At 36.7% G+C, this 27,009-nt stretch overlaps 1 protein-coding gene across 1 annotated transcript; it reads left to right on the plus strand.

The window, feature by feature from the left end:
- The first annotated feature begins 18,773 nt into the window (after positions 1 to 18,773).
- Positions 18,774 to 26,764, plus strand: LOC109205413. The gene is made up of 3 exons (XM_019368120.1): positions 18,774 to 19,020; positions 19,111 to 19,718; positions 26,603 to 26,764. Exons 1-3 carry the CDS (start codon positions 18,774 to 18,776, stop codon positions 26,762 to 26,764), a joined length of 1,017 nt encoding a protein of 338 aa, XP_019223665.1.
- The last annotated feature ends 245 nt before the right edge of the window (positions 26,765 to 27,009 follow it).

The raw sequence follows: 27,009 nt of genomic DNA on the forward strand, positions 1-27,009 counted from the left end.
TCTTCTTTTCCCCCATCTCGATTCGCTTTGTCAATTCTTCGAGCATCTTTATGATAGCAGGATTGGTCTCCGACTCCTTCTCATTCGGTTTCCTCGAGGCCGATTCAACCTTGTGTATCACTTCCTGGGATGGTTCGAGCTCGACCCTGCTCGGTGCGTGGTTCTGGTTTTGGAGCTGGGCTATTGCTGCCTGTTGAGCCTGCAACATTTCGAAGATCACCCGCAGGCTGATCCCGCCATCTTCACCGCCGTGGGCGTTCTAAGTAGCTGATCGGGTACCCCCACGAATGCTGCTTTCTTGGTCGACGGCCAAATTTCCATTGATGGCTACGTGTGAACTGACGTCGATTGGATCTACAGCCGGAACTCCATCGAGCCTAGCAGGGGATACAACGTTTCTTGGTACAATGTTCTCATTTTCGCCGTGGTGGCTGAGATCATTGTCAACGTGTTGAGGTGCTGATTGATAGTTTGACATTTTTTAATCCTGTAATCAAAGACACTTCAAAGAACAAGCGTAAAACAGTGTGTGTTATAAAAATTTGTACCAGGTGACTACTATTATCCTTAGCCCCACGGTGGGCGCCACTGTTTACCCTAAAAACAGATAACAATTAAATTTATATTGTGGTTTTAAGGACATGTGATTTACTTAGCACAAACTGAAAGAAATGCAATATTGATATTGAAATTAACTGAAAATAGAAATAAAGCAAACCAAATGAGATGTCTATCTTTGATCTTCGAGCTAGGTTACCCTCGAATCAAACAAGTATTTTATGGAAAGTATGAACAAAATAATAAAGTATTGAGAGCTTAAGAAGATGATGTATTGCTTTACATAACGTGAATGTGATCTCTTTTACAAATGATCAGACCCCCTTTATATAGTAGGGGAGTCCTACTTTTGGTACAATTCTAAATACAGTAAGAAATCCCATGATTAGCTAATTAATCGGCCTCTTCTTGATACGTGCCAAGATCTCCACCGTGATCCTCGTCCGATTGCGGATATTTCAGCTTTCCGTTATTTGGCTTGGTAAGCCTTCCTCGATCTCGCTCGAACTTTATCCCGCTCGATCTCGATCTTGGCTGATCTCGATCTTGATCGGTCCTTGAGTTACGAGCTTGGCAATCTAACTCCATGCCACAGTCCGGTATGACATGGGGTCGAACCTCGGCCTGTCACGCCCTGGTCTCGATTAATCATAAAAATGGCAAGCCCGATTTTGACCGTATACATTATCCATTGTAACTATAACTTTCATGGGTTTAAGACCCCACCTTGACACACGGCAAAGTATTTGTTAACACTACCATAGAGGTGCGTGGGGGATAAAATTACTAATCCACATTGTGATGCCATGACAGAAGACGAGCCTATAAGGGAAGGTCAAGTATGGCTAGCATGCTTCTAGGCTAGCAAGCTTCTGAAGAAGCGGTACACGTGTCATCTAAGGCGAATCTCATATCGAAAGAAAAGGAAAGCGTGGAACTTTATAAGGCACAACAAAAATCCACAGATATGCACTCTTTGAGGCTCGATGATGGCGTAGCACAAAAGACAAATCCGTGAGACCTATTGGATCAAAACGGACAATACGTGTCACAGAAGTAGGTCGTGATACACATGGTTTTTATACGGCTAATTAAGTCACAAAATTTGATTCTCTTTTTCTCATTCGCTTTAGTTCTTTTTCTTTCTATAAATGAGGACTTCTTCCCCATCCTCTTCACTTTCACATATTCTTGATGAAAATAGTGTTTACTGTGAGAAATTTTACTTTCTCTAGAGCCAGTGGAAATGGGGTTCAACGAAATGGGACACAAAAAATGATAGTCTCTTTCAGTTTTACCTTTTTCATCTTCTTATATACTTTTAACTATTCAATTAAGTTAAGTTAAAATTAAAACAAACTGATAAGTATAAATGACATTGGGAAAAACAAATAAAAGACACATGTAGTGACACTTGGCATTTTTTAAAAGTGTTTTTGGAGTGTGAACCATGCATATCAACAAAAATTGAGCCGCAGAGGAAGAATTTAACCCTTGAATTTATAGTTCAGGAGGATAACAAAAACAAAATATAACTTAAGTATAAAACTTGTAAAAATGTGATAGTCTAAGGGGGTTAATCATTATCTCTAGAATTTGTGGAACTAACTAATTATCAAAATGTAATGAAATCGATTAAGCTTCGCATAACTTGTTTATGATGAAATAGGTGGATAAAGTCAAACATCTAATAAGACGCTCGCAGATAGTGAAAGAGGAGCGGAGTCACAGTGTTAGTTGTGGGTTCAGTCGAACTTAATAGTTTTATTTGAACCCTGTATTTGTATTAAGAAATTTAATAAATATATACAAATCATTACTTTAGAACCCAATAACTTAAAAGGATTATAATCCCAAATCCATAAGGTTCAAATCCTAATTCCGTCTTTGAGTGAAAGTTTATCATGGATTAAAATATTAATTAGATTTGTGTTGATCAATCTTGTTGGACCATTGATTAGCAATATATCTATGCTCTTGTTTAAATAAATAAAATAAAGTAAAATAATCGTGATCATCAAAAGATAAGTTCTTTTTCTTTCAAAGGACGGTGTATGTACGTAACTATCACAAAATAGTCAAGTGAATAGCGAGTTTCGTCAATTTAATTATAGTCTAACAAGTTTTCGTTGACAAAGAAATATTCTTTTATATGGATAAACTCTGCATAACGAATAATTATTTGACATAATTGATCCAATAACACTAAACCAGCTAATTTGCATAGGGTGCTAATTATTTCCGTTAGTTCTTACGCTCAACAGATATTGAAATAATATGCTTAAAACGTATTTAATTAGATACCTTAATTTGTTATAAAATAATAAAAGAAAAAGAACAATATTGCAGAGAAAGAGAGAGTGGAAATTCTTATTGAATTTGGGATGAATTACAATGGAATAGAACCCTCTATTTATAGGGAGAGGTTGACTTAGCCACCAAGTAATAAACCCTAGAATCTCTCTAAATATGGACATTCACCATAAATAGAATTCTATTTATAACACTCCCCCTGAATGTCTATTCAACAGATAATGTGCCTCGTTAAAACCTTAACTAAAAGAAAACCCAATGGGAAAAAATTCTAGAAAAGGAAAAAGAGTACACATGTTTAGAAATGCGCCTATTGGTTGCCTCGTTAAAAACCTTGCAAGGAAAACCCAGTGGGACAAAACCTTGTAAGGGAAAAAGAGTGCAACGCGCATTAACTCCCCCTGATGAGAGCATCAATTCACATCCTTGAGCCTTCGCATCCCGATCTTGTACACTAGCTTCTTGAAGGTTGACGTTGGTAGAGATTTTGTGAACAAATCAGCCATATTATCACTTGAACGAATCTGTTGCACATTAATATCACCATTCTTTTGAAGATCATGTGTGNATTTTCGGACCGAGGTAAGTGTTTGATCTAACTTTGGCTTGAGGGATAGGATTAGAGTATCATAAATGCTATTTGCTAATTGATCGAGTACGGTGTATAGGCGTGGTGACGAGTGTCTATACACCGGAGTCTAGCATAACCGTGGGTCTTTGTTTGTACTTGTTTTTGAGGTAATTTGGAACTCTTCCAAGCTACAACATGTTTTTCTGCAAATGTGAAGAGTTTGAGGATAAGTTGTGAAATATTAATATTTTGGAGCATTGGCTCGAGTGATAAATACCATTGAGTAAGAGATGAACGTATTGAAAAGAGTTGTGATTAATCCCTTGTCGGGATGGTTTGATTACAGTGAGTATTGCCCTTGCCGGGTTGTGAAAGATATTGTTATTGTTCCCTTGCCGGGACTTGGTTGTTATTTGTGTTATTCCCTTGCCGGGATAGTTCAAATTACTTGTTTATTCCTCTTGCCCGTTTGGTTGTGACTGTTATTTGGGTGAGGAAGAGTGAAATTGCACGAAGGGTCATTCCGTGCTATTCTTGATTATATTTGCACGAAGGGTCATTCCGTGCTATGTTTTGACTACTTATGCACAAAGGTACATTCCGTGCTCTGAATTGATTATATTTGCATGAAGGGTCATTCCGTGCCATGAGATGAGAGCTATGTGAGGGAAAGCACGAAGGGTGATGCCGTGCATTATATTTGATTGCTTTGAGTGAGATTGAGAGTAAAAGCACGAAGGGTGATGCCGTGCAACTATTGAATTTCTTATTCTTTGATAATTATTGTTGTGCCATGTTTCTTAATTACGCTGATGAACTTTATATCCAATTTGTACTCTCCCAATAGCATGTTTCCCTCCCTTTTAACTGTTTAGTTTCGGTATTTTCTTTCCTTTTATTGCATATTTGTATATAAAAATTGTACAGGTTGGTTTGGTAGTCCTGTCTAGCCTCGTCACTACTTCGCTGGGGTTAGGCCAAACACTTACCAGCACATGGGGTCGGTTGTGCTGATGCTACACTCTGTGCATTTCTTTGTGCACAGATCCAGGAGCAGCTTTTGGACAGTAGCAGTAGGATTCTTATCCGGGAGCTATCTTCAGTCCAGGGACTCTCGAGGTAGCCTAGCTGGCGTTCGCAGGCCGAAGTCCCTTTCCTTATTTCAGTTTGTTTTCATTGTACCGAAACAGACATGTGTATTTCTTTCATTCAGACTTGTTGTAGTATTCTATAGTAGTCCGTGAGCTAGTTGCACCAGATTTTGGGCAGGGATGTGTTTCGAACTTCCGCATTTTTATATCTTTTGTTAAACTTAAAGTCTTCCGCATTTCTTTAGCTGTTGTTAGTATATTATATTGTTGAGGTTGAATAGCGAGTGTTTAATGTATGACTGGCCTAGTTCCGTTAGTAGGCGCCATCACGACGCCCGATGGTGGGAAAAATCCGGGTCGTGACATCTTTGTACCTCGTTTTTCTCATTTCTTTTGCGAACAAAGACCCATTTATAGCCAACAGGCTTAACACCATTAGGTGTTTGGACTACAGGCCCAAAAATTTCACGTTTTGCAAGCGAATTTAACTCTGATTGGATTTCTTCTTGCCATTTTAGCCAATCAAGTCTTTGTCGACATTCTCCAACAGATTGAAGTTCAAGATCCTCACTTTCCTGCATAATGCTAGATGCAACATTATATGCAAAGACATAATCCACTATTATATCCAATCGATTCAAATTTGTCTCAATATCGATTGGATTTATTGATAGTTCCTTATTTTCTTGAGCCTCGGGCTCAGTGGATTCCTCATGAATCTCAGAATTTATTAAATCGTGGATTACTTCATGAGATTCTTTCGTGGTGTCATTTTGATCATTTGTTTTCCTTTTTCTAGGATTTCGATCTTTGGAACCTAATGGTCTGCCACGTTTTAGGCGTGCTTTTGACTCATTAGCTATGACACTAGAAGATTGTCCAATAGGGACATCAATACGGATTGGAACATTCTCTGCAGGGATATGTGATTTTGTTATCCTTTTCAAATTCGTAGATGCGCCTGGCATTTGATTTGCTATTCTCTGCAAATGGATAATCTTTTGCACCTCTTTTTCACAAATAGAGGCACGTGGATCAATATGAGATAATGATGGATTTTTTCACAAAATTTTCCGTTTGATTTCACCAACTTCTCCCCCTAATTTTGGGAAGAAAGTCTCATCGAATCGACAGTCTGCAAATCGTGCAGTAAACAAATCCCCCGTCAATGTTTCGAGGTAGCGAATAATGGAGGGTGATTCAAAACCAACATATATTCCTAACCTTCTTTGCGGACCCATTTTGGTGCGATATGGTGGTGCTACAGGCACATATACCGCGCATCCAAAAATTCTTAAATGGGATATATTAGGTTCATGACCCAAAACTAATTGCAACGGGGAATATTTATGATAATTTGTCGATCTGAGACGAACTAGCATTGCTGTATGCAAAATGGCGTGACCCCAAACAGAAGTGGGTAACCTCGTTTTCATGAGTAACGGTCTTGCTATCAATTGCAGACGTTTAATTAAAGACTCTGCAAGGCCATTTTGAGTGTGAACATGAGCTACAGGATGTTCCACTTTTATCCCAATGGATAAGCAACAATCATTAAATGCTTGGGATGAAAACTAAGCAGCATTATCAAGTCTAATAGACTTAATTGGATTATCGGGGAATTGCGCCCGTAATCGAATTATTTGTGCCATTAATTTTGCAAACGCGAGGTTGCGTGATGACAATAGGCACACGTGAGACCATCTAGAAGATGCATCTATTAAGACCATGAAATATCTAAACGACCCACTAGGTGGGTGAATAGGTCCACAAATGTCCCCTTGTATACGTTCCAAAAACGCAGGGGACTTAATTCCAACCTTTGTTGGTGATGGTCTAATAATTAACTTGCCTTGATAACAAGAAGTGCAAGAAAATTCATTATTTAAAAGAATCTTTAAATTCTTTAATGGATGCCCATTTGAGTTTTCTATAATTCGTCTCATCATAATTGATCCAGGGTGTCCCAATCGATCATGCCAAAATACAAAAGTATTGGAATTAGTAACCTTTTGGTTTACAATAGAATTTGCCTCAATTGCACTAATTCTTGTCCAATACAGGCCACAAGACAAAGATGGGAACTTCTCAATAGCCCTTTTTCTGGCCAGAGACATTTTTGGTAATGATGAGATATTCAAGATTATTCTCATCTATTGTCTCAATATGATATCCATTTCGACGGATATCTTTAAAACTCAACAAGTTCCTCTTGGACTTGGAGGAGAACATTGCATTCTCTATGATAAGTATTGTTCCCTTAGGCAGAGTTATAGTAGCTCTTCCAGAGCCTTAAATTAAATTACTACTACCAGAAATTATAGTAACGTCTGCCTTACACATACTTGAATGAGAGAAATATTTCTTCTCTTTGAATATTGTATGTGTCGTACATGAATCAATTAAACAAATATTTTTACAATTGAACTTTGATCCAAGTTTACCTGGAGAGATATCGACATTTGTTTGATCCATTGAATAAAGACTCTTGCACGTTTTCTAATCTTGATTCACAGTTGAAAAGTCTTCTAAGTCTTGATCAATTGTTTGCTAATTCTTCTCTAAGAGGTAAGTGAAGACAACGAACACTACTGACTTACATACACAACCTTTCAGCATAGGCGCAACTGGATATTGAAAACATAAAACATGTTTCTTAATCTTCTTGAGACGGTAGAGTCTCGCGCTGATAACGTGTTATAAAATAATAAAAGAAGAAGAACAATATTGCAGAGAAAGAGAGAGGGGAAATTCTTATTGAATTTGGGATGAATTACAATGGAATAGAACCCTCTATTTATAGGGAAAGGTTGACTTAGCCACCAAGTAATAAACCCTAGAATCTCTCTAAATATGGACATTCACCATAAATAGAATTCTATTTATAACAAAATTTAATTCGTGATTGACATTTTCATTTGTCATAAGGTAAGCAAGTAAAATAGGAAAAATGTAACTTCGATATATCTTAACTTTAGCTTTCAGTAACTCATTTACTTTGTGTAACTTTTTGTATACGGTTAAAATCGGGCCCACCCGATTTTACTATTTGATGAGACGAGAGAGTTGCATTAAAGGTCGACCCCGCAGTGCATCAGACCAAAGCACAAGGACAAGGTACCGAGTTCGAGAATCGAGGTACCTGTCGAGAACGATGCCAGTAGCGGTCGAGACCAAATAGGGCACACTTTGAGCAAAGCGCAATAACAGAAAAGCGAGATATCCGTGATTAGTCGAAGATCATGGCGGAAATCTCGGAACAGATCAAATCAAGGGCGGTTGTTTTGGCTAATCATGAGATTACTTTCGTAATTAGAAGTGTACCATGGATAAGATTCCTCTACTATATAAAGAGGGTTCTAATCAATTTTGTAAGCACCTTACATTCACGCATATCAAAGCAATACAATACTTTCTATCTAGCTTATATTCTTGTCCAACAGTTTGCTTATTTCTTAACTATTCGGACACCGATTAGTTCGAGGGCACTCAAGCTCGAAGGCTGAATTACGTTTCAACGCTGTTTTCCTTTATCTCATTGTTAATTTCTACTACTAATCTTTACATTTATCAATTGATAGTAGGTGAAATCACGTATCCTTAAAACCACATTATAAGTTTAATTGATATCCAATTTTAAGGGTAAACAGTTTGGCGTCCATCGTAGGGCTAAGAATAATAGTGATTGCCTAGTATTAATTCTCATAACACACACTGCTTTACGCTTGTTCTCGTAAGTGTCTTTGATTTCAAGAATCAACATGTCAAGCTCTCAAGTAGCACCCTCTCACACACACAGGCCTTGGTCTTCATGGCGAGAACGAAAATGTAGCTGGCCCGGGAAACGGAGTATCTCCAGTCAACCCCGATGGACCTCCGGCCATAGACCCAGTCGATGTCAGCTCCCATATTGCCATTAATGGAAAATTTGGGCGTCGACCCTGAAAATAGCGTCCGCAGAAGTGCTCGAACGGCAGATCAGAATGCCCAGAATGGCGAAGAAGGCGATATTAACCTTCGAATGATATTCGAAATGTTGCAGACCTAACAAGCTGCAACAACACAGCTCCAAAATCAGAATCATGCACCAAGCAGGATCGAGATCGAGCCATCGCAAGAAATTCTCCATAAAGCCGAATCGGTGCCAAAGAGGTCGAATGGAGGAGAACCGGAGACCAATCCTGCTATCGTAAAAATGCTCGAGGAATTGACGAAGCGAATCGAGACAGGAGAAAAAAAAGATCAAAGAAAATGAAAAGAAAGTGGAGACTTACAACTCCCGGGTTGACCAAATACCGAGGGCACCACAGATTCTAAAGGGTTTGGATTCTAAAAAGTTCGTGCAAAGACCCTTACCCCCAAGTACGGCTCCGAAATCAATCCCCAAGAAGTTCCGTATGTTCGAGATTCCCAAGTATAACGGGACAACAGATCCGAATGAACATGTCACCTCGTATACGTGCGCCATCAAAGGAAATGACTTGGAAGATGACGAAATTAAATCTGTACTGCTGAAGAAGTTCGGGGAGACTCTATCAAAGGGTGCCTTAATATGGTACCATAACTTACCCCCTAATTCTATTGATTCGTTTTGTTATGCTTGCCGATTCTTTTGTAAAGGCACGCCGGAGCCATTAAGTTGCAACGAGGAAGTCGGACCTTTTCAACGTAAGGCAGAAAAATAACGAGATGCTCATGGAGTTTGTATCTCGCTTCCAAGCGGAGAGAATGGATTTGCCTCCGGTCACCGATGACTGGGCTATTCAAGCTTTTCACTCAAGGTCTCAACACTCGGAATTCCATAACTTCACAGCAGTTGAAGCAAAGTTTAATCGAGTACCCGACTGTCACTTGGACCGACGTACATAATCGATATCAGTCGAAGATCAGGGTCGTGGATGATTAACTGGGGACTCCTTCCAGGTCCGTTTATCCTAACAAGCCCATGGATAGGATCAAAAGGGACATCGATCGAGAGTCGAGGTCGATTAGAGATCAATATCAACCGTACAACGGAGACCATAGAGGCAGCGGGTCTGGGCGAAGCTTAGCACGAAATGAGAGGAGAAATGATCGAGGTCAAAACTCACGGGAGCTTATTGCTGAGGAAGAGCATGTTAAACATCCAAAATCCAAATAAAGGTACGACCCCATTCCAATTCTTTCTATTTTTTCGACTAACACTTGCAGCCTATCGACAAAGAGCGGCACGAAGCTTTGGATCTTAAAGCACGCGTTGCACTCTTTTTCCCTTAGACCGGTTTTTGTCCCAAATGGGTTTTTCCGGCGAGGTTTTTAACGAGTCAACCATCGTTTGTGGCTTCGTGCTAACTTAGTGCAATTCAACAGTATCCGAGGTTCCCTACAATAAACCTCGAATACTGGGGGGGCATTACCCTTGGATGTCAACTTTTTAGCAAGGAAATTGTTTCGTAACAGCGGGATCTCGGTAGGTAAATTTTGTAAGGGCCAAACGGTCGAATGAACCGTGCCCACATAGGTTACTCGAGCCCTAACGTCAAACATGTACGCATGTATAATCACCTATTCAAAGAAGTCTTTTTCCTTGCCGATATCTCATGCCTTAGAAAAATTTCCTACTTTACAATTTCATACTTTTGATCTATTGTGTAAACATGCTTAAGGACTCATCATGACGGAAGTTTGAACACCTAACCCCACGTTTGGGGACTGCCGTCCGAAAAACAAACGAAATCGAATTATTAAACTTCAAGATCACAAGACCTTAAAGGCGACCCTCGGTTTTTACAGGCCACGGCCACCCTACTCGGAGACTGACACTTCGAGCAAGCTCGAAGTGAAATAGAAAATGAGCCCAAAGGGCAAGTTCCTAACTAAACAGGCTACGACCGAATTAACATGGATCGGAGACGTCCGAAATCCGTAACAAATACAAAGGCCCAAGGGCCACCTTATCTCGAGTTCGAGATTTCATCCTCACTCGACTATAAAGCCCAAGGGCTATTTTCATTTCTAGTTCGAGCAAGTACTCACTCGACAACTAAGCCCAAGGGCTACCCGAGTTCGAAAAAATTCGCACTCAGGGACTATGTTTCGAGCCCAAGGGCCACCTTATCTCCAGCTCGAGGTTTCTGATAAGTGCATTTTACCTGATCTTAACCACATAATTTCTCTCATAAAAACATATAAATTATCATGTTTCCTCCATATTCTTAACTTTATTTTGCAGGAATAATTATAGAAGAATTGTTGTGCGCAACATAAAGCAAAATACAATAAAGAATTGTGAAATCGAGCTACGATTCATTACTGCCGTGACAATGCACCAAATCTCGATTTGCCATGATGAAATCTAAACTTAGAATTGCAGAATTCTCATCTCTGCAATTTCTTGATTTGCCATTGAAATCTAGCACCAAATCGAGAATTCAAATTCTCATATCTGCAACTGCAAAATCTAGATTTGCCATGATGAAATCGACGAAATCTAAACTTAGAATGACGAATTCTCATATCTGCAAATGCAAAATCTAGATTTGCCATGGAAACCTAGTACCAAATCCAGAAGTCATCATGAAATTTTCCTATATAAGAAGATGTTGCCCGATCATAGAAAGGCATCACAGTAGAGAGAAAGCTTAGAGCTAGAAGTCTGAATCCAAATTCTTAATAGGCTTCTCTGTTTTATTTCTTTTACTAATATCGAGTTATCTTTTCTTTTAAATCACAATAGTGGTTTAGTTGTTGTTTCTAAATAAATTCCAGTGTAGGAAATTACTCTAGTTCCTGCTTTTAATTAAATAGGGGGAATTATTCTTCTTGAATATTTCTTTCTATTTTCTTATTTAATGGACAAGAATATTTCCATTGTTAGTACTAGTTCCAGTATGGAGTAACTTTTCTTGTGTTGGGAGAAAGACGGATCTTAATATTTTTATATAATAGTAGATATTATTCCTCAAATTCACATGCTTGAGCTAGAATTTATTTAACTTTTATCTGCTTGTACAGTTAGACGTTATTTAATTTATTATCATCTATCTATCTTATACTACATATTAACTGTTTATTAATTCTGTAATCGAGAGAGGCGGAAGAAATAATATAGTTAAATGTAGTTTTGATAAATGTTAATATTTATTCAGTAACATCTATCTCTTTTATGTTATAATTAATTTTACACTTATTTGTAATCGAGAGAGGCGAATGGTGTAATAATAAGTTATAACAAGTAGGGTAACCGAAAGGGACTTACTATCAAGAGCATATTTTAGTTCAATCATATATTTCTGGTTCTTTAGTATTACTATTTTGAAGATTAATTTGTATAACCGAGAGGAGTGCAATTAATTATTCAACTTGAGTAATAATATATATTTGTAATCGTGAGAGGCATTTATACCTTTTTGAGAAATAGAAATTGAAGAATAATAATTCTACTATATAATAGAAATATTAAGTGAAGTCAAGATCCCAACACCTTTTATTATATTTGTGAAAAACAAAATATTTTCTACTGCTCTATTTATGCATTTTTAGTTAGTTAATTTACAACTCAACTCTTTCTGATTTTCTCAAATAGTAATTAAAACAAGAAACGTCTGTAGAATAGATAAACCAATCTCTGTGGGTTCGACATCTTTCTATACTATAATTTGACAGAGTACGAGTTTAATTTATACACACGCCAGACACTCGTCAAATTTTTGGCGCCGTTGCCGGGGATTGGCTAAAGTCTACTACAGATTAATTGTGTTACTACTAATTTGAGATTTTTTTTATTGTCTAATTATTTTAACTTTTCTGCAGAAATTTCAGAAAGTGTATGACCCGTTCCTCTTCCAGAGAACTAGTCAAGTACGATCCTGAGATTGAAAAATCCTTGCGGTTGTTGCGAAAAGAACAAACCTCACGATCTCAAATTTTCACATCAGAGAAAATGGAGAACGAAGAACTCAATAACCAACTTCCACCACATCAAGAAGAAGAACAGTTTGATGAGGTTGCACCACGACGTGATAGAATACTTAGAGATTATGCAAGGCCAGATCATTTTGAAGGAGAATCAAGTGTGAGGAGACCACCAATTGCAGCAAACAACTTTGAAATCCGCACAGGCTTGATTCAAACCATTCAACAGTCATGTCAGTTTACTGGTGATACGAGTGAAGATCCTCACACCCATTTAATTGATTTTCTTGAATTAGTTGAAACGTGCAGGTATAATGGAGTCACAACCGATGCTATTAGGTTGCGGCTTTTTCCTTTTTCACTAAAAGGTGAAGCCAAAACATGGTTACGAAGTCTACCAAGAGTTTCCATTACAACATGGGACCAAATGACCCAAAAATTTCTTAATAAATATTTTTCACCTGCAAAAATATTTAAAATGAAGCAAGAAATCAATAATTTTATGCAGACAGATTTTGAATCTGTATACCAGGCATGGGAAAGATTAGCAGCAATGTTAAGAAAATGCCCACATCATGGTATCCAAGACCCTGACATTTTATATATTTCCTATCATGGTCTTAAACCCTCTGCTAGAAATGTAATTGATGCAGCATCAGGAGGATCAATAATGGGAAACACTACTATAGAAGCGATGAAATTGCTTATTACGGAAAATGTTGTTCAATGGCCTTCAGACAGAATAATTATCAAGAAAACAGCAAGAGTAAATCAAGTTGAAGCTTTGAATTCATTGACACAATAAATTGTGACCTTAACACAAAAAGTTGAGGCTTTTCAGGTAGGTGCTCACACATCATCCCAACTTGAAAATTGTGATGTTTATCAAGGTAATCATCCAAATCATGAATGCCAAGCTTCAACACAAAATGAGGAACAGGTAAATATGATTGGTTATAGAAATAATTACTCATTCGGTAGTCCCATGGCACAAAAACATCCAGGATTTCAATGGAGTAATCCTAATGGTCCTGAAAATCCTCAAAGATTTTTTAATCAAAAGCAGCAGGTACAGGGACCACCTGGTTTTCAAAATCAAAATAGAGGGCAACAAAGTTTTTAACAATATCAGCAGAAGCCTCAAAGAGCTCATCAACAAAACCTTGAAGACCTGATGTACAAATTCATTAAGGCTACTGACGAGAAGGTTGAAAGTCAACATTCAGCTATCAAGAATTTGGAAATTCAGGTAAGTCAATTAGCAACCCTCATGTCTGGACAAATTCAAGGTGCTCTACCAAGCAACACTGAGAAAAACCCAAAAGAACACCTCAAAGCCATCTCTCTACGATCAGGTAAATCTCTTGATGATCCATATGCAGATAGAGAAGGAAAGCCACAAGAAGTGGAAAAGGTAAATGGAGGTGAGAATAAAATAGAATCTAAGTTTGCAAAAGAACAAAAGAATAAAGGAAAAAATGTACAAGAAAATGAATTGATAACAAATCCTCACTCTGTACCTCTCCCTTTTCCCCAAAAGATGAAAAGAGAAAAGCTTGACAAACAGTTTTCAAAGTTTCTAGATATTTTGAAGCAACTTTACATTAACATACCTTTCACAGATGCTTTGACACAAATGCCTTCATATGCTAAATTTCTCAAAGAAATTTTGTCAAGCAAAAGAAAATTGGAAGAAGTTTCAGTGGTTAAGCTTACAGAAAAATCTAGTGCTATACTTCAAAATAAGCTCCCTCGGAAACTTGGTGATCCGGGAAGCTTTACAATTCCTTGTACCGTGGGAGGTACTCACTTTGAAAAGGCGATATGTGATTCAGGTGCTTCAATAAATCTAATGCCTTTTTCAATTTTTAGGAAATTAGAACTTGGTGAAATAAAAGATACTGGTGTGTCTCTTCAATTAGCTGATCAAAGTACTAAGAGACCAAAAGGAATTATTGAAAATATCCTTGTTAGAGTTGATAAATTTATATTCCCTGTAGATTTTATACTACTTGAAATGGAAGAAAATACTGAGGTGCCATTGATTTTAGGCAGACTATTTCTTGCAACAGGAAGAGCGATAATTGACGTCCATCAAGGACAATTAATTTTGCGAGTTGATGAGGAAAGTGATTTTGACATGCAGAAAATGATGAAATTTCTTGGGGATGAGTCATCATCATCTTGTTTTCAAATTGACTTACTAGATGACCTCGTAGATGAATACAAAGATAATCAGTTAATTACTGATTAATTGGAGAGATGTTTGGCTAGGTCAGGTACCATAAGTGATGATAACCCCGTAATTAGAGAACAAGCTGAAATACTAGAAAAAGAGTCAGAAAATAAGGAAGTCTCACAAGAAGGAGTACAATTAAAAATTGAACTCAAAGAACTTCCTTCTCATTTAATATATGTGTTTCTTGAACCTGAATTATTTCCACTAATCATTTCATCTTCTTTGACTATAGAACAGGAAAGCAAATTGATTGGAGTCTTGAGAAAATACAAAAGAGCCTTAGGGTGGACTATAGCTGACATTAAAGGAATCAGTCCAGTTATTTGTATGCACAGGATTTTTATGGAGAATGATTATAAGCCAATAGTCCAACCCCAAAGGAGACTAAACCCAGCAATGCAGGAAGTCGTCAAGAAAGAAGTGGTTAAACTTCTAGCAGCAGGTATCATTTATCCAATATCTGACAGTCCTTGGGTAAGTCCTGTACAAGTAGTACCAAAGAAAGGAGGTATGACAGTAATAAAAAATGAAAATAATGAACTCATACCCACTAGAACAGTCACAGGATGGAGAGTCTGTATTGATTACAGACGACTTAATGATGCCACAAGGAAAGATCATTTTCCTTTGCCCTTTATTGATCAAATGCTTGAAAGAGTTGCAGGCCATGGTTTTTACTGTTTTCTTGACGGATATTCTGGGTATAATCAGATACCAATTGCTCCAGAAGATCAAGAGAAAACCACATTCACATGCCCCCAAGGTACGTATGCTTACCGAAGAATGCCATTTGGACTATGCAATGCTCCTGCTACATTTCAGCGTTGCATGTCAGCAATTTTCTCAGATATGACTGAAAAGTTTCTTGATATATTTATGGATGATTTCACACTTTTTGGTAAAACATTTGAAGATTGTCTCTATCATTTAACTCTGGTGCTTAAAAGATGTGAAGAGACAAATTTAGTTCTTAATTGGGAAAAATGTCATTTCATGGTAACAGAGGGAATTGTTTTAGGACATAAAATTTCTGCTAAAGGGATAGAGGTTGATAAGGCTAAAATTGATCTTATAGCAGGATTACCCCCTCCTACCACTGTTAAAGGCATTAGAAGTTTCTTAGGGCATGCAGGTTTTTTAGAAGGTTTATAAAAGATTTTTCAAAAATTACAAAACCTCTTACTAACCTACTGATGAAAGATGTGAAGTTTGAATTTTCTTATGATTGCAGAAAAGCATTTGAGATTCTCAAGGAACATTTGACTAATGCTCCAATTATTGTTTCTCCTGATTGGAGCGAACCATTTGAAATAATGTGTGATGCAAGTGATATAGCAGTTGGAGCAATATTGGGACAAAAGAGAGACAAGATACCCTCAATGAAGCTCAAAAGAATTATGCTACAACTGAGAAGGAACTACTAGCAGTAGTATTTGCGTTTGACAAATTTCGTTCCTATTTGATAGGAACAAAGGTTACAATTTATACTGATCATGCAGCTTTAAAATACCTTTTAGCGAAGAAAGATGCTAGACCCAGATTGCTAAGATGGATACTCCTTTTGCAAGAATTCGATCTTAAAATAAAAGACCGCAAAGGTTCTGAGAATCAGGTAGCTGATCATTTGTCTCGTTTGGAAAATCCTCTTACCGAGATAAAAGATATCAAAGAGGAATTTCCTGATGAACATATATTTTCAGTCACAACCGTTATAAATCGACCACCGTGGTTTGCTGATATTGCCAACTACTTGGCTGGAGGATGGATTCCAAAAGATTTTTGTTATGAACAAAAGAAAAAACTTAAAAAAGAAGCAAGACATTATTACTAGGAAGATCCTTACTTGTTTAAAATTTGTGCAGATGACATAATCAGGAGATGTGTACCGGAGACAGAAATGAACAACATCTTAAGTCACTGCCATGATGGGGCTGCAGGAGGACACTATGGCGGAAGAAGGACAGCAGCTAAAGTACTTGAAGTTGGATTTTTCTGGCCTACTCTATTCAAAGATGCAAGGAATTATGTCGCCACTTGCGATAAATGCCAGAGAATCGGTAACATTTCAAAAAGGGACGAAATGCCTCTTAACTCTATTTTTGTGTGTGAAATCTTTGATGTATGGGGCATTGATTTTATGGGTCCTTTTCCTCCTTCAAACGGCTATGAATATATTTTGGTAGCTGTTGACTATGTTTCAAAATGGGTAGAAGCAATTGCTACTAAAAAAAATGATGCTCATATTGTTTGTGCTTTTCTCAAGAAAAATATTTTTTCTAGATTTGGAACTCCACGAGTTATAATAAGTGATCAAGGGACTCATTTTATAAATAGACAATTTGCTAGTTTGTTGTTAAAATATGGAGTAACTCATAAAACAGGAACTCCATATCATGCTCAAACAAGCGGGCAAGTAGAAGTTTCCAACAGAGAATTAAAAAGAATTTTAGAAAAAACTGTTGGTTCTTCTCGAAAAGATTGGTCTTTAAAATTGGATGATGCGTTATGGGCATATAGAACTGCTTTCAAAACTCCCATAGGCACATCTCCTTATAGACTAGTTTTTGGAAAAGCTTGTCATTTACCTGTGGAATTAGAACATAAAGCATATTGAGCTATAAAATTGTTGAATCTAAACTTGCCAGATGTAGGTAAAAATCGTCTATTGCAGCTTGATGAGTCGGAAGAGTTCATACTTACAGCATATGAAATGCTAAATTGTACAAGGAAAAGACAAAAAAATGGCATGACAAGCTCATCCGCCATAAAGATTTTAAAGTTGGAAATCATGTTCTGTTATACAATAGCCGATTGAGATTATTTCCAGGAAAGTTTAAGTCACGTTGGACAGGACCATACACAGTAACAGAGATTACCCCATATGGTGCCATTGAAATACAACATATAAATGGGGGAGAAAAATTTAAGGTAAATGGTCATCGACTGAAGCCTTATGTCACCAGAATATTTGACAAACAGGTTTCAACGATCCTTATTGCTTAAAAAAAATAAAAAATTAAATAATAAGTCGAGCTGACGATATTAAACTTAGAACTATATCCTTACTTCTTAAGTCTTTCTAAATAATATTAGTTATATAAAAATAGTAACGTAATTAAGTATGTACATGTACATATATTTGAGGCTTGAGTTAGTATTAGTGAGTTGATGATATATATATATATATATATATAGTATATGTATATATAGTATATGTATTAGTGTTTCCTATATAAAAAAATAAAAAATAAAAAAATTACTTTTTGGTAAGAATAGTTTCGTCCCTTCTATATGTATTCAACAAGTATATGTGAATTTTGTGTAGTATAATATGCTCCTAAGTAAATCTACTATATATATATATATAAAAGATTAGAAATCGGGGGAGGAAATCTAAGAGATAGGGACACAATATCCTAAATTTAGCTACTCACATAGAGCTAATACTAATTGGTTGGTCATAAATCCACTCTCAAATTTTGATGCACAAATTTTAAGATTCAAGACAAGCCATTTTTACTGTTAAATAAGTACTTTGTTCCCAATCTCATTCAAAAAAAAAATTCCCTCTAAAAATATATATATTTATTTATATAATGCTTAATTTTATTTTATTTTATTTTACTAAAAGAAAAAAAAATTATATTATATTGTATATATATATATATATATATATATATATATATACAATATATATATATATATAGTGCTCTTAAATAACAAATTAAAAAAAAACAAAAAAAAAGGAGAACGGAAATCTAGACACAACAAAATTGATTATCATAAGGATTCTTGCTAATTGGGTAAATCAGACACACCGTTCTCAAGGGAAACAATATTTTATAATATTTGTTTTCTAATAAAATGCCTCAATTTTACCCCAAAATCCAAGAAACTAAAGAGAGCAATTCAAACGTTCCAGTTTTCACCCATTTCATCTCTCTCCCAAGAAAACCTTTACCATACCCACCTCACATCACTGTAATTTTCTCATGTAATCATCAGTCCACCCTCACCAAACACCATATTTTCATTATCAATTCCACCATTTCAATACCCAAATAAACAGATTAGAAAAATGACATCCTTGAAAAGAACATTCTCACATATGGGCTTACAAAGTGAAAATCTTGACCCTTTAGTGCAGAGATTTTTGGAGACCAAAAAATCTTTTGCAGAAGAAGGTGAAATGGTCTTTTCCCCAACAGATGGGTCTCATGCAACCAAGATTCTAGAGAATGTTCGGTCTTTAGGTTGGGAAGGGTTTGTGCAGAATCCAGGTGATTATGTTGCTGAAATCGTTCTTGAGTTCTACGCCAATATCAATAAATCTGAAAGAACTTCGAAAATTGGCGGTAAGATTATTCCCTTCAACTCCGTAGTTCTGAATGAATTATATAATTTTAAGGACATTAATGATGAAGGAACTGTAATTAAAATTGAAGGGAAAGATGAAATATTCATGGCAGAAGCTTTTAAAGAACTCTGTCCAGATGGTGTTAGGAGTTATTATAAGAATTCTTGGAGTATCGCTGGATCATGTATGCTAGAAACTGCTAGAACATGGGGTAAATTTGTTAGTTCTCGATTAATGCCTTATCAGAATACCTCTAATTACAATCTGGAAAGGGTAAAGTTGTTGTATGCAATTCAGAGAAGTCTACCTATAAATGTCGGGAGAATGATTAGTGATGAAATTATTGCTAGTCGTTTTTCAAATGAGTCTAAATGTCTGTTTTACCCATCAACCATTACTCGCCTCGCAGAAATGTTTAATGTTGATATGAGTAACTTTAGGAGGGTTCAAAGTAATTATGCTATTGATCAAAGTTATCTTTCTACATTACAACCTCCGCGAGGCATTGAAAGAAGAGCTTCACATGGCCAAACAAGTTCCGAAAGTCTAGAATTAGAAACTAATGTGCAACCTATGCAAACAGAAACTAACATTGCCCCTGCGACTGTCTCATCGGATATTCTTGCTTGTCTGCAACAAATAATGCTAAAACAAGAGGAGATGACAAGAAATTGGAATGTGTTTAAAAACGAGCAGGTAATGAGGATAACTTGGCATGCCTCAGGTAAGGTATCTCTTTTTGTTAAGTAAATAACTCACTAAAGGCAGCTTGTAAATAGCCTAAAGGAACTGATGCTACCGTTAAGGTTGGTCCTACCTGTTGTTTTTAATATAATGCTAAACTCTCAGGTAAAATGTGATGCATTCCCATGTATTTTGGGTCTCTGTTTTGTGTTTTTTCTTTGTGACAATGTTAGTGTGTGACGTATTCTCATAAAATCGGGCATTCTGCTTTGAGACTTTTTATATGAAAATGCCAATCTTTACACATCTATGGGAAAGTGTGATCAAATCTCATGTATTTTGGCATTATGTTTTGTGGTCTTTTATGTGGGAAAGTATGTTTTGTCACTTTACTTTGAATTCTTCTTACAATTTTAAACTTTAGAGTTTGGCATTTTTCACACATGTTTTCTGGCAAACTTTATTATGCCATCTTTTTCCAACTTTGTCTTTATATGTGTGTAAAAAATGAAAAGAAAAAAATGAAAAAAAAAATTTACACATGAATAGCTATCAGTAAATTTTGGGCAGAAACAGATTGAGCATTTCAAATTCATTAGAGCTTTTGCAAACTTCTAACTTTGTGCCTCTATATTTGCAAATGTAAAGACTCCATGTAATGAATCTTTAATCTTCGGGGGAATTATGCATATGAGAATCAAGAATTTTGATAGCTACAGCTTACCTCTATTGTTGGTCAAGGCGCCTAGAAAAATGCTGATTTTGGAAAATGAATTAGGCTATCTTTGGATCGATTGAGCCTTTCTATTACCTACCAAATAAAAATTATCTTTAGTGTCCAAACTTTGAGCCTTAATCATTTTTTTTCTTCATTCAAACCTCATAACCCAAAGTCAAAATGGAAGAAAAGAAAATTACATTCTTCATACAAACTCCATTTTGTATATTAAAAAAAAAAAAAGAAAAATAATCCAACAAAGTTACTGAAACAAAAAAAAAGAAAAAAGAAGAAGAATATATGTGCATTTTTTTTTTTGCAATATAATTAGGGTGTAGAATTGGAACCCTTATAATTAGCTCTCACTTTCTTGCAATATCAAGCCAGGAAAAAGTTAAGTCACTCTGAAATATCTTTATATCCTACCAGCCCATATCCTAACATTACAAGCCAATAAAAGTCCTAAAAGATTCTGAATTCAGCATTGATCTACATTAGTGGAGATTGACAAGAAAGGTAAGCCTATGGTTTATTATTTTGAAAGTTGAAGAATTCTAGCACTGAGATTTGCAGAGTAAAAATAGAGGTATAAACACAGCAAGTTTTTGAAGGTTCAAAAGAATTTTGAAAAGTCAAATAAATGTCCTTAATTTTTATTGAGAAGTTATGAACGTTGTAAGAAAAAAAAATTGAAACACACAAATAAATAAATTTTAAAAAAATAAATAAATAAAAATAAAAATTTTGCTGCCCTGATCTTCTAAATTCTTTCCTCGAGGACGAGTAAAAGTTTAGGTGTGGGAGAATTTGATAAGTGCATATTACCTAATCTTTACCACATAATTTCTCTCATAAAAACATATAAATTATCATGTTTCCTCCAGATTCTTAACTTTATTTTGCAGGAATAATTATAGAAGAATTGTTGTGCGCAACATGAAGCAAAATACAACAAAGAAGTGTGAAATCGAGCTACGATTCATTACTGCCATGACAATGGAGCAAATCTCGATTTGCCATGATGAAATCTAAACTTAGAATTGCAGAATTCTCATCTCTGCAATTTCAAAATCTTGATTTGCCATTGAAATCTAGCACCAAATCGAGAATTCAAATTCTCATATCTGCAACTGCAAAATCTAGATTTGCCATGATGAAATCGACGAAATCTAAACTTAGAATGACGAATTCTCATATCTGCAAATGCAAAATCTAGATTTGCCATGGAAATCTAGTACCAAATCCAGAAGTCATCATGAAATTTTCCTATATAAGAAGATGTTGCCCGATCAGAGAAAGGCATCACAGTAGAGAGAAAGCTTAGAGCTAGAAGTCTGAATCCAAATTCTTAATAAGCTTCTCTATTTTATTTCTTTTACTAGTATCGAGTTATCTTTTCTTTTAAATCACAATAGTGGTTTAGTTGTTGTTTCTAAATAAATTCCAGTGTAGGAAATTACTCTAGTTCCTGCTTTTAATTAAATAGGGGGAATTATTCTTCTTGAATATTTCTTTCTATTTTCTTATTTAATGGACAAGAATATTTCCATTGTTAGTACTAGTTCCAGTATGGAGTAACTTTTCTTGTGTTGGGAGAAAGACGGATCTTAATATTTGGTGATGACCCGGCCGTTAGTCTTAAGAATTTATTCCCCGATCCCCTATTAACTGCTTCCCCTAACTTCAGTTCTGCTATTGGTTTGTCGGGATGTTCGGTGTTGAGTTTCGGAGAGTTTTGGGACACTTAGTCCCTAAATGAGAGCTTAAGTGTTGAAAAGTGGTCCGTAGTCGGAACAGTGTGAAGACGACCTCGGAATGGAAATCTGATGGTTTCGTTAGCTCCGTTAGGTGATTTCGGGGTTGGGAGCATGTTCGGAATGTATTTTGGAAGTCCGTAGCTCATTTAGGCTTGAAATGCCGAAGGTTGAATTTTTGGAGTTTCCGGTCCGATAGTGAATTTTTGATCCGACGGCCGAAATGGAATTCCGAAAGTTGTAGTAGCTCCGTTGTGTCATTTGGGATGTGTGAGCAAAATTTCAGGTCATTCGGACGTGTTTGGTTAGGTTTTTTATCGAAATGTATTTGATGGAATTTGAAGTTCNNTTTAATTTATTATCATCTATCTATCTTATACTACATATTAACTGTTTATTAATTCTGTAATCAAGAGAGGCGGAAGAAATAATATAGTTAAATGTAGTATTGATAAATGTTAATATTTATTCAGTAACATCTATCTCTTTTATGTTATAATTAATTTTACACTTATTTGTAATCGAGAGAGGCGAATGGTCTAATAATAAGTTATAACAAGTAGGGTAACCGAAAGGGACTTACTATCAAGAGCATATTTTAGTTCAACCATATATTTCTGGTTCTTTAGTATTACTATTTGGAAGATTAATTTGTATAACCGAGAGGAGTGCAATTAATTATTCAACTTGAGTAATAATATATATTTGTAATCGTGAGAGGCATTTATACCTTTTTGAGAAATAGAAATTGAAGAATAATAATTCTACTATATAATAGAAATATTAAGTGAAGTCAAGATCCCAACACCTTTTATTATATTTGTGAAAAACAAAATATTTTCTACTGCTCTATTTATGCATTTTTAGTTAGTTAATTTACAACTCAACTCTTTCTAATTTTCTCAAATAGTAATTAAAACAAGAAACGTCTGTAGAATAGATAAACCAATCTCTGTGGGTTCGACATCTTTCTATACTATAATTTGACAGAGTACGAGTTTAATTTATACACACGCCAGACACTCGTCAATTCGTGATCGGATTTTGATTCTAAGTTAGCACGATCCATTGTTGCCTCGTTAAAAACCTTGCCTGAAAACCCATTTAGGACAAAATCAGTCTAAGAAAAAAAGAGTGCAATGCGTGCTTTCAGACCTAAAGACTTCGGGGTGTATCTTGTCTATCACCTGCAAGTGTTAGTCAAAAGATAAAAACGAGAAGGGGTCATACCTTAGAAGTAGTATCGTTTTAGGTGAGTTACATTCCAATTGCTCGGTAGTGGTTCCCCGTTTAGCATACCGAGTTTATGGGATCCTTTCCTAGTGACCTCGAGGATCTGGTACGGTCCTTCCCAATTCGGACCTAATTTTCCTTCGTTTAGATTTCGGGTGTTGAGGGTGAATTTCCTTAGCACTAAGTCCCCGACATTGAAATATCGAAGATTGGCTCTTCGATTGTATTATCTCTCGATCTATTATTTTTGGGCAGCCAGTCGGACGAGGGCGGCTCACGCCTTTCATCCAATAATTCTAGGCTCGTATTCATGGCCTCGTCATTTGATTCCTTTGTTGCATATCGGAACCTGACATTTGGCTCTCCGACTTTGACCAGTATTAGAGCTTCGGTACTATAAACCAGCGAGAATGGGGTAGTCCCGGTACTGGATTTCGAGGTTGTACGGTATGCCCAAAGAACTTCGGACAGAATTTCCTCCCACTTTCCCTTGTTGGATAGCCTCTTCTTAAGATTTTGGATGATGGTTTTGTTGGTCAATTCGGTTTGCCCATACCCGCTAGGATGATAAGGTGTCGATAGGATTCTTTTGATTTTGTGATATTCGAAAAATTTGGTTACTTTGCTGCCGATGAACTGTTTCCCGTTGTCACATACAATTTCGGATGGCATCCCGAATCGACATATGATGTGGTCCCAAATAAAGTTGATGACCTCCTTCTCCCTAACTTTCTCGAAAGCCTGTGCTTCAACCTACTTAGAAAAATAGTCAGTCATAAATAAAAAAAATTGAGCTTTACCTGGTGCCCATGGAAGAAGTCTAACGATGTCCATTCCCTACTTCATGAATGGCCATGACGACAAGACCGAATGGAGCAGTTGCCCGGGTTGGTGAATCATTGGTGCATGTCTTTGGCACTTGTCACATTTTCGAACAAACTCTTTCGCATCCTTTTCCATATCGATCCAGTAATAGCCGGCTCTGATTACCTTTTGGATCAATTATTCGGCACCGGAATTATTTTCGCAAATGCCCTCGTGAACTTCCCTCAAAACATACTCGGTATCACCCGGTCCCAAACATATCGCCAGTGGACCATCAAACATTCTCCTGAACAAGGTTCCGTCTTCGGACAAGGTGAATCGTGCTGCCTTCGTCCGCAGGGCCCTCGATTCTTTTGGATCTGTGGGAAGCTTTCAGGTCTTCAAATACTCTATGTATTTATTTCTCCAATCCCAAGTCAAGCTTGTGGAGTTTATCTCGGCGTGACCTTCTTCGACCATCAAACTCATGAGTTGCACGACGGCCCCCAAATTGAGCTTGCTGCCCTCGATCGATGACCCTAAGTTTGCTAGGGCATCAGCCTCACTATTCTGATCTCGAGGTACATGTTGCAAAGTACACTCCTTAAATCGATGCAAAGTTACTTGTAACTTATCTAGGTATCTTTGCATTCGTTCTTCTCTAACTTCGAAGGTTCCATTAACCTGATTCACCACGAGGAGGAGACGCATTTGGCTTCAGTCACCTCCGCTCCCAAGCCTTTGGCTAGTACGAGATCTGCAATCACGGCCTTATACTCGACCCTGTTATTAGTCAATTTCACAGTTCTAATAGACTGCCTAACCATGTTGCCTGTGGGTGGTTTTAGCACGATGCCGAGTCCGGACCCTTTTACGTTCGAAGCACCTCCGTAAAGAGGGTCCAGATTCCCGAGGATGTATTCGAGCTTACCAACAAGTCTCTTTCGACCTTGGGCACTAGGGCAGGTGCGAAGTCAGCCACGAAGTCTGCCAAAATTTGAGACTTAATGGTTGTTCGGGGTCGATATTCAATATCATACCCGCTGATTACTATGGCCATTTGGCCAACCGTCCTGAAAGTTCGGGTTTATGCATAATATTTTGAAGTGGGTAAGTTGTTACAACACATATGGGGTGACATTAAAAGTATGGTTTTAGCTTCCTAGAGGCACTTATCAAAGTGAGCGCCAACTTTTCTAGGTGGGGATATCTTGTTTCGGCCTCACCTAAGGTTCGGCTAACATAATAAATAGGAAATTGCGTACCTTGTTCTTCCCTGACTAAGACTCCACTTACCACTATCTCGGATACTACCAAATATAAGTACAGCTATTCATTTGCCCTCGGCGTATGAAGCAGCGGTGGGTGATGTCCCTTAAATTCACACCACTAATTGGGATTGTGAAGCGGTCGATGCAATTATAATTATCTAAAAGTGAGTCGGGGTCGACTCCACAGAGAGCTTATATTGGATTAGGTATATATCTAGACTAAGCGTATGATTTGCCCAAAATGCACTTCCACATGTTTGGTTGTTTCTTTCTACTTCTAATTTTTTTGCTAATGTTTGTAAATGAAAAGCTAGAGAACGATATTTTGGTGTTGTTGTTTTTCAAGTTGATAAAAGATCTAGGGTCGTGACGTCCACCTAGGTGGTTACCTAACGGATTGTAAGCTTTAGGGCAAGTTTGATTGATTGGGATGTAATATAGCAATCACTCACAATTACCTAGTCGATACCTCTGGCTAGTTAGAGTAGTTTTTCCCAATTTGGCTTTCTCAAGTCCAAATGGGTAATTCACAAAATAAATGATAAATGCTCAAGTCGGGTCTTACTATTTCTAGATTCAATCCTTTAATTAGGGCTATCAATTTCTTGAGTTCACCCCAATTCCTTGTTAGCCAAGTTTTCCTAAACTTAGTCTCTCTTTATCAAGTAGAGACTAAATCACTTAGGCATGAATCAATATTTGCAACCATTAATTCTTAAATTCAAGTAAGAACTAGGCTAAATATCACTAACCCAATCACAAGCAAGCCCTAAATTAAAAACACCCATTAGGTACCCATACTAGGGTTGGGTCACAACCTAGCTAAGAAATTAGCTACTCATAGAGGGAATTGAAGAAACTAATAAGAAAATAAGATTAGACTCATAATAAATGATAAAGGGAAGAAAATATAATATTAAAATAATAAACTATTACAAAGTTACCCAAAGCAGTAAAGAAAAAATGGCTATCTAATTTCTGATGTTCAAACTTGTCCTAAATTTGAGAAAAAGAACTATTTATACCAGCTGAAATTATCGAACAAAATTGCCCCTGCGGAGTTTCTGCGCCCGCACAATTCTGTGTGCAGTGCGCACTTTGGTGTTGGCTTGACAGGAAGGACTTTGCGGCCGCACAATTCTGGGCCGCTGCCGCACTTCTTCAGTTTCTGCGGACCGCACAATTATGAGTGCGGCCGCGCTCTTGAGTTCCTTTTATGATCATAATAATGAAGGAACAAAACTTTATGAACAGGACAGGATTCAAAAATCAAACTAACTAACCAAACCAAATCAATGAAAATCAAATGGACAAATTGCACTATTTATGTTGTCACATACAATCACCAAGAGAAATCCAGGTTTCTCATAGTCGATCAAATACTAAAACATAGACAAAAAAATGAAAAATAAAAATGAACTCCATTCTATAAAATAAATAAATAAAGTCGTGAAAATTTCCAAGCTGAAGGTAAAGTGAATTTGTAAATTTTGCATATAGTACAAAGTGAATTTTACTAATTT

The sequence above is a fragment of the Nicotiana attenuata genome, unplaced genomic scaffold (genome assembly GCF_001879085.1).
Source record: "Nicotiana attenuata strain UT unplaced genomic scaffold, NIATTr2, whole genome shotgun sequence".
Lineage (NCBI taxonomy): Eukaryota > Viridiplantae > Streptophyta > Magnoliopsida > Solanales > Solanaceae > Nicotiana > Nicotiana attenuata.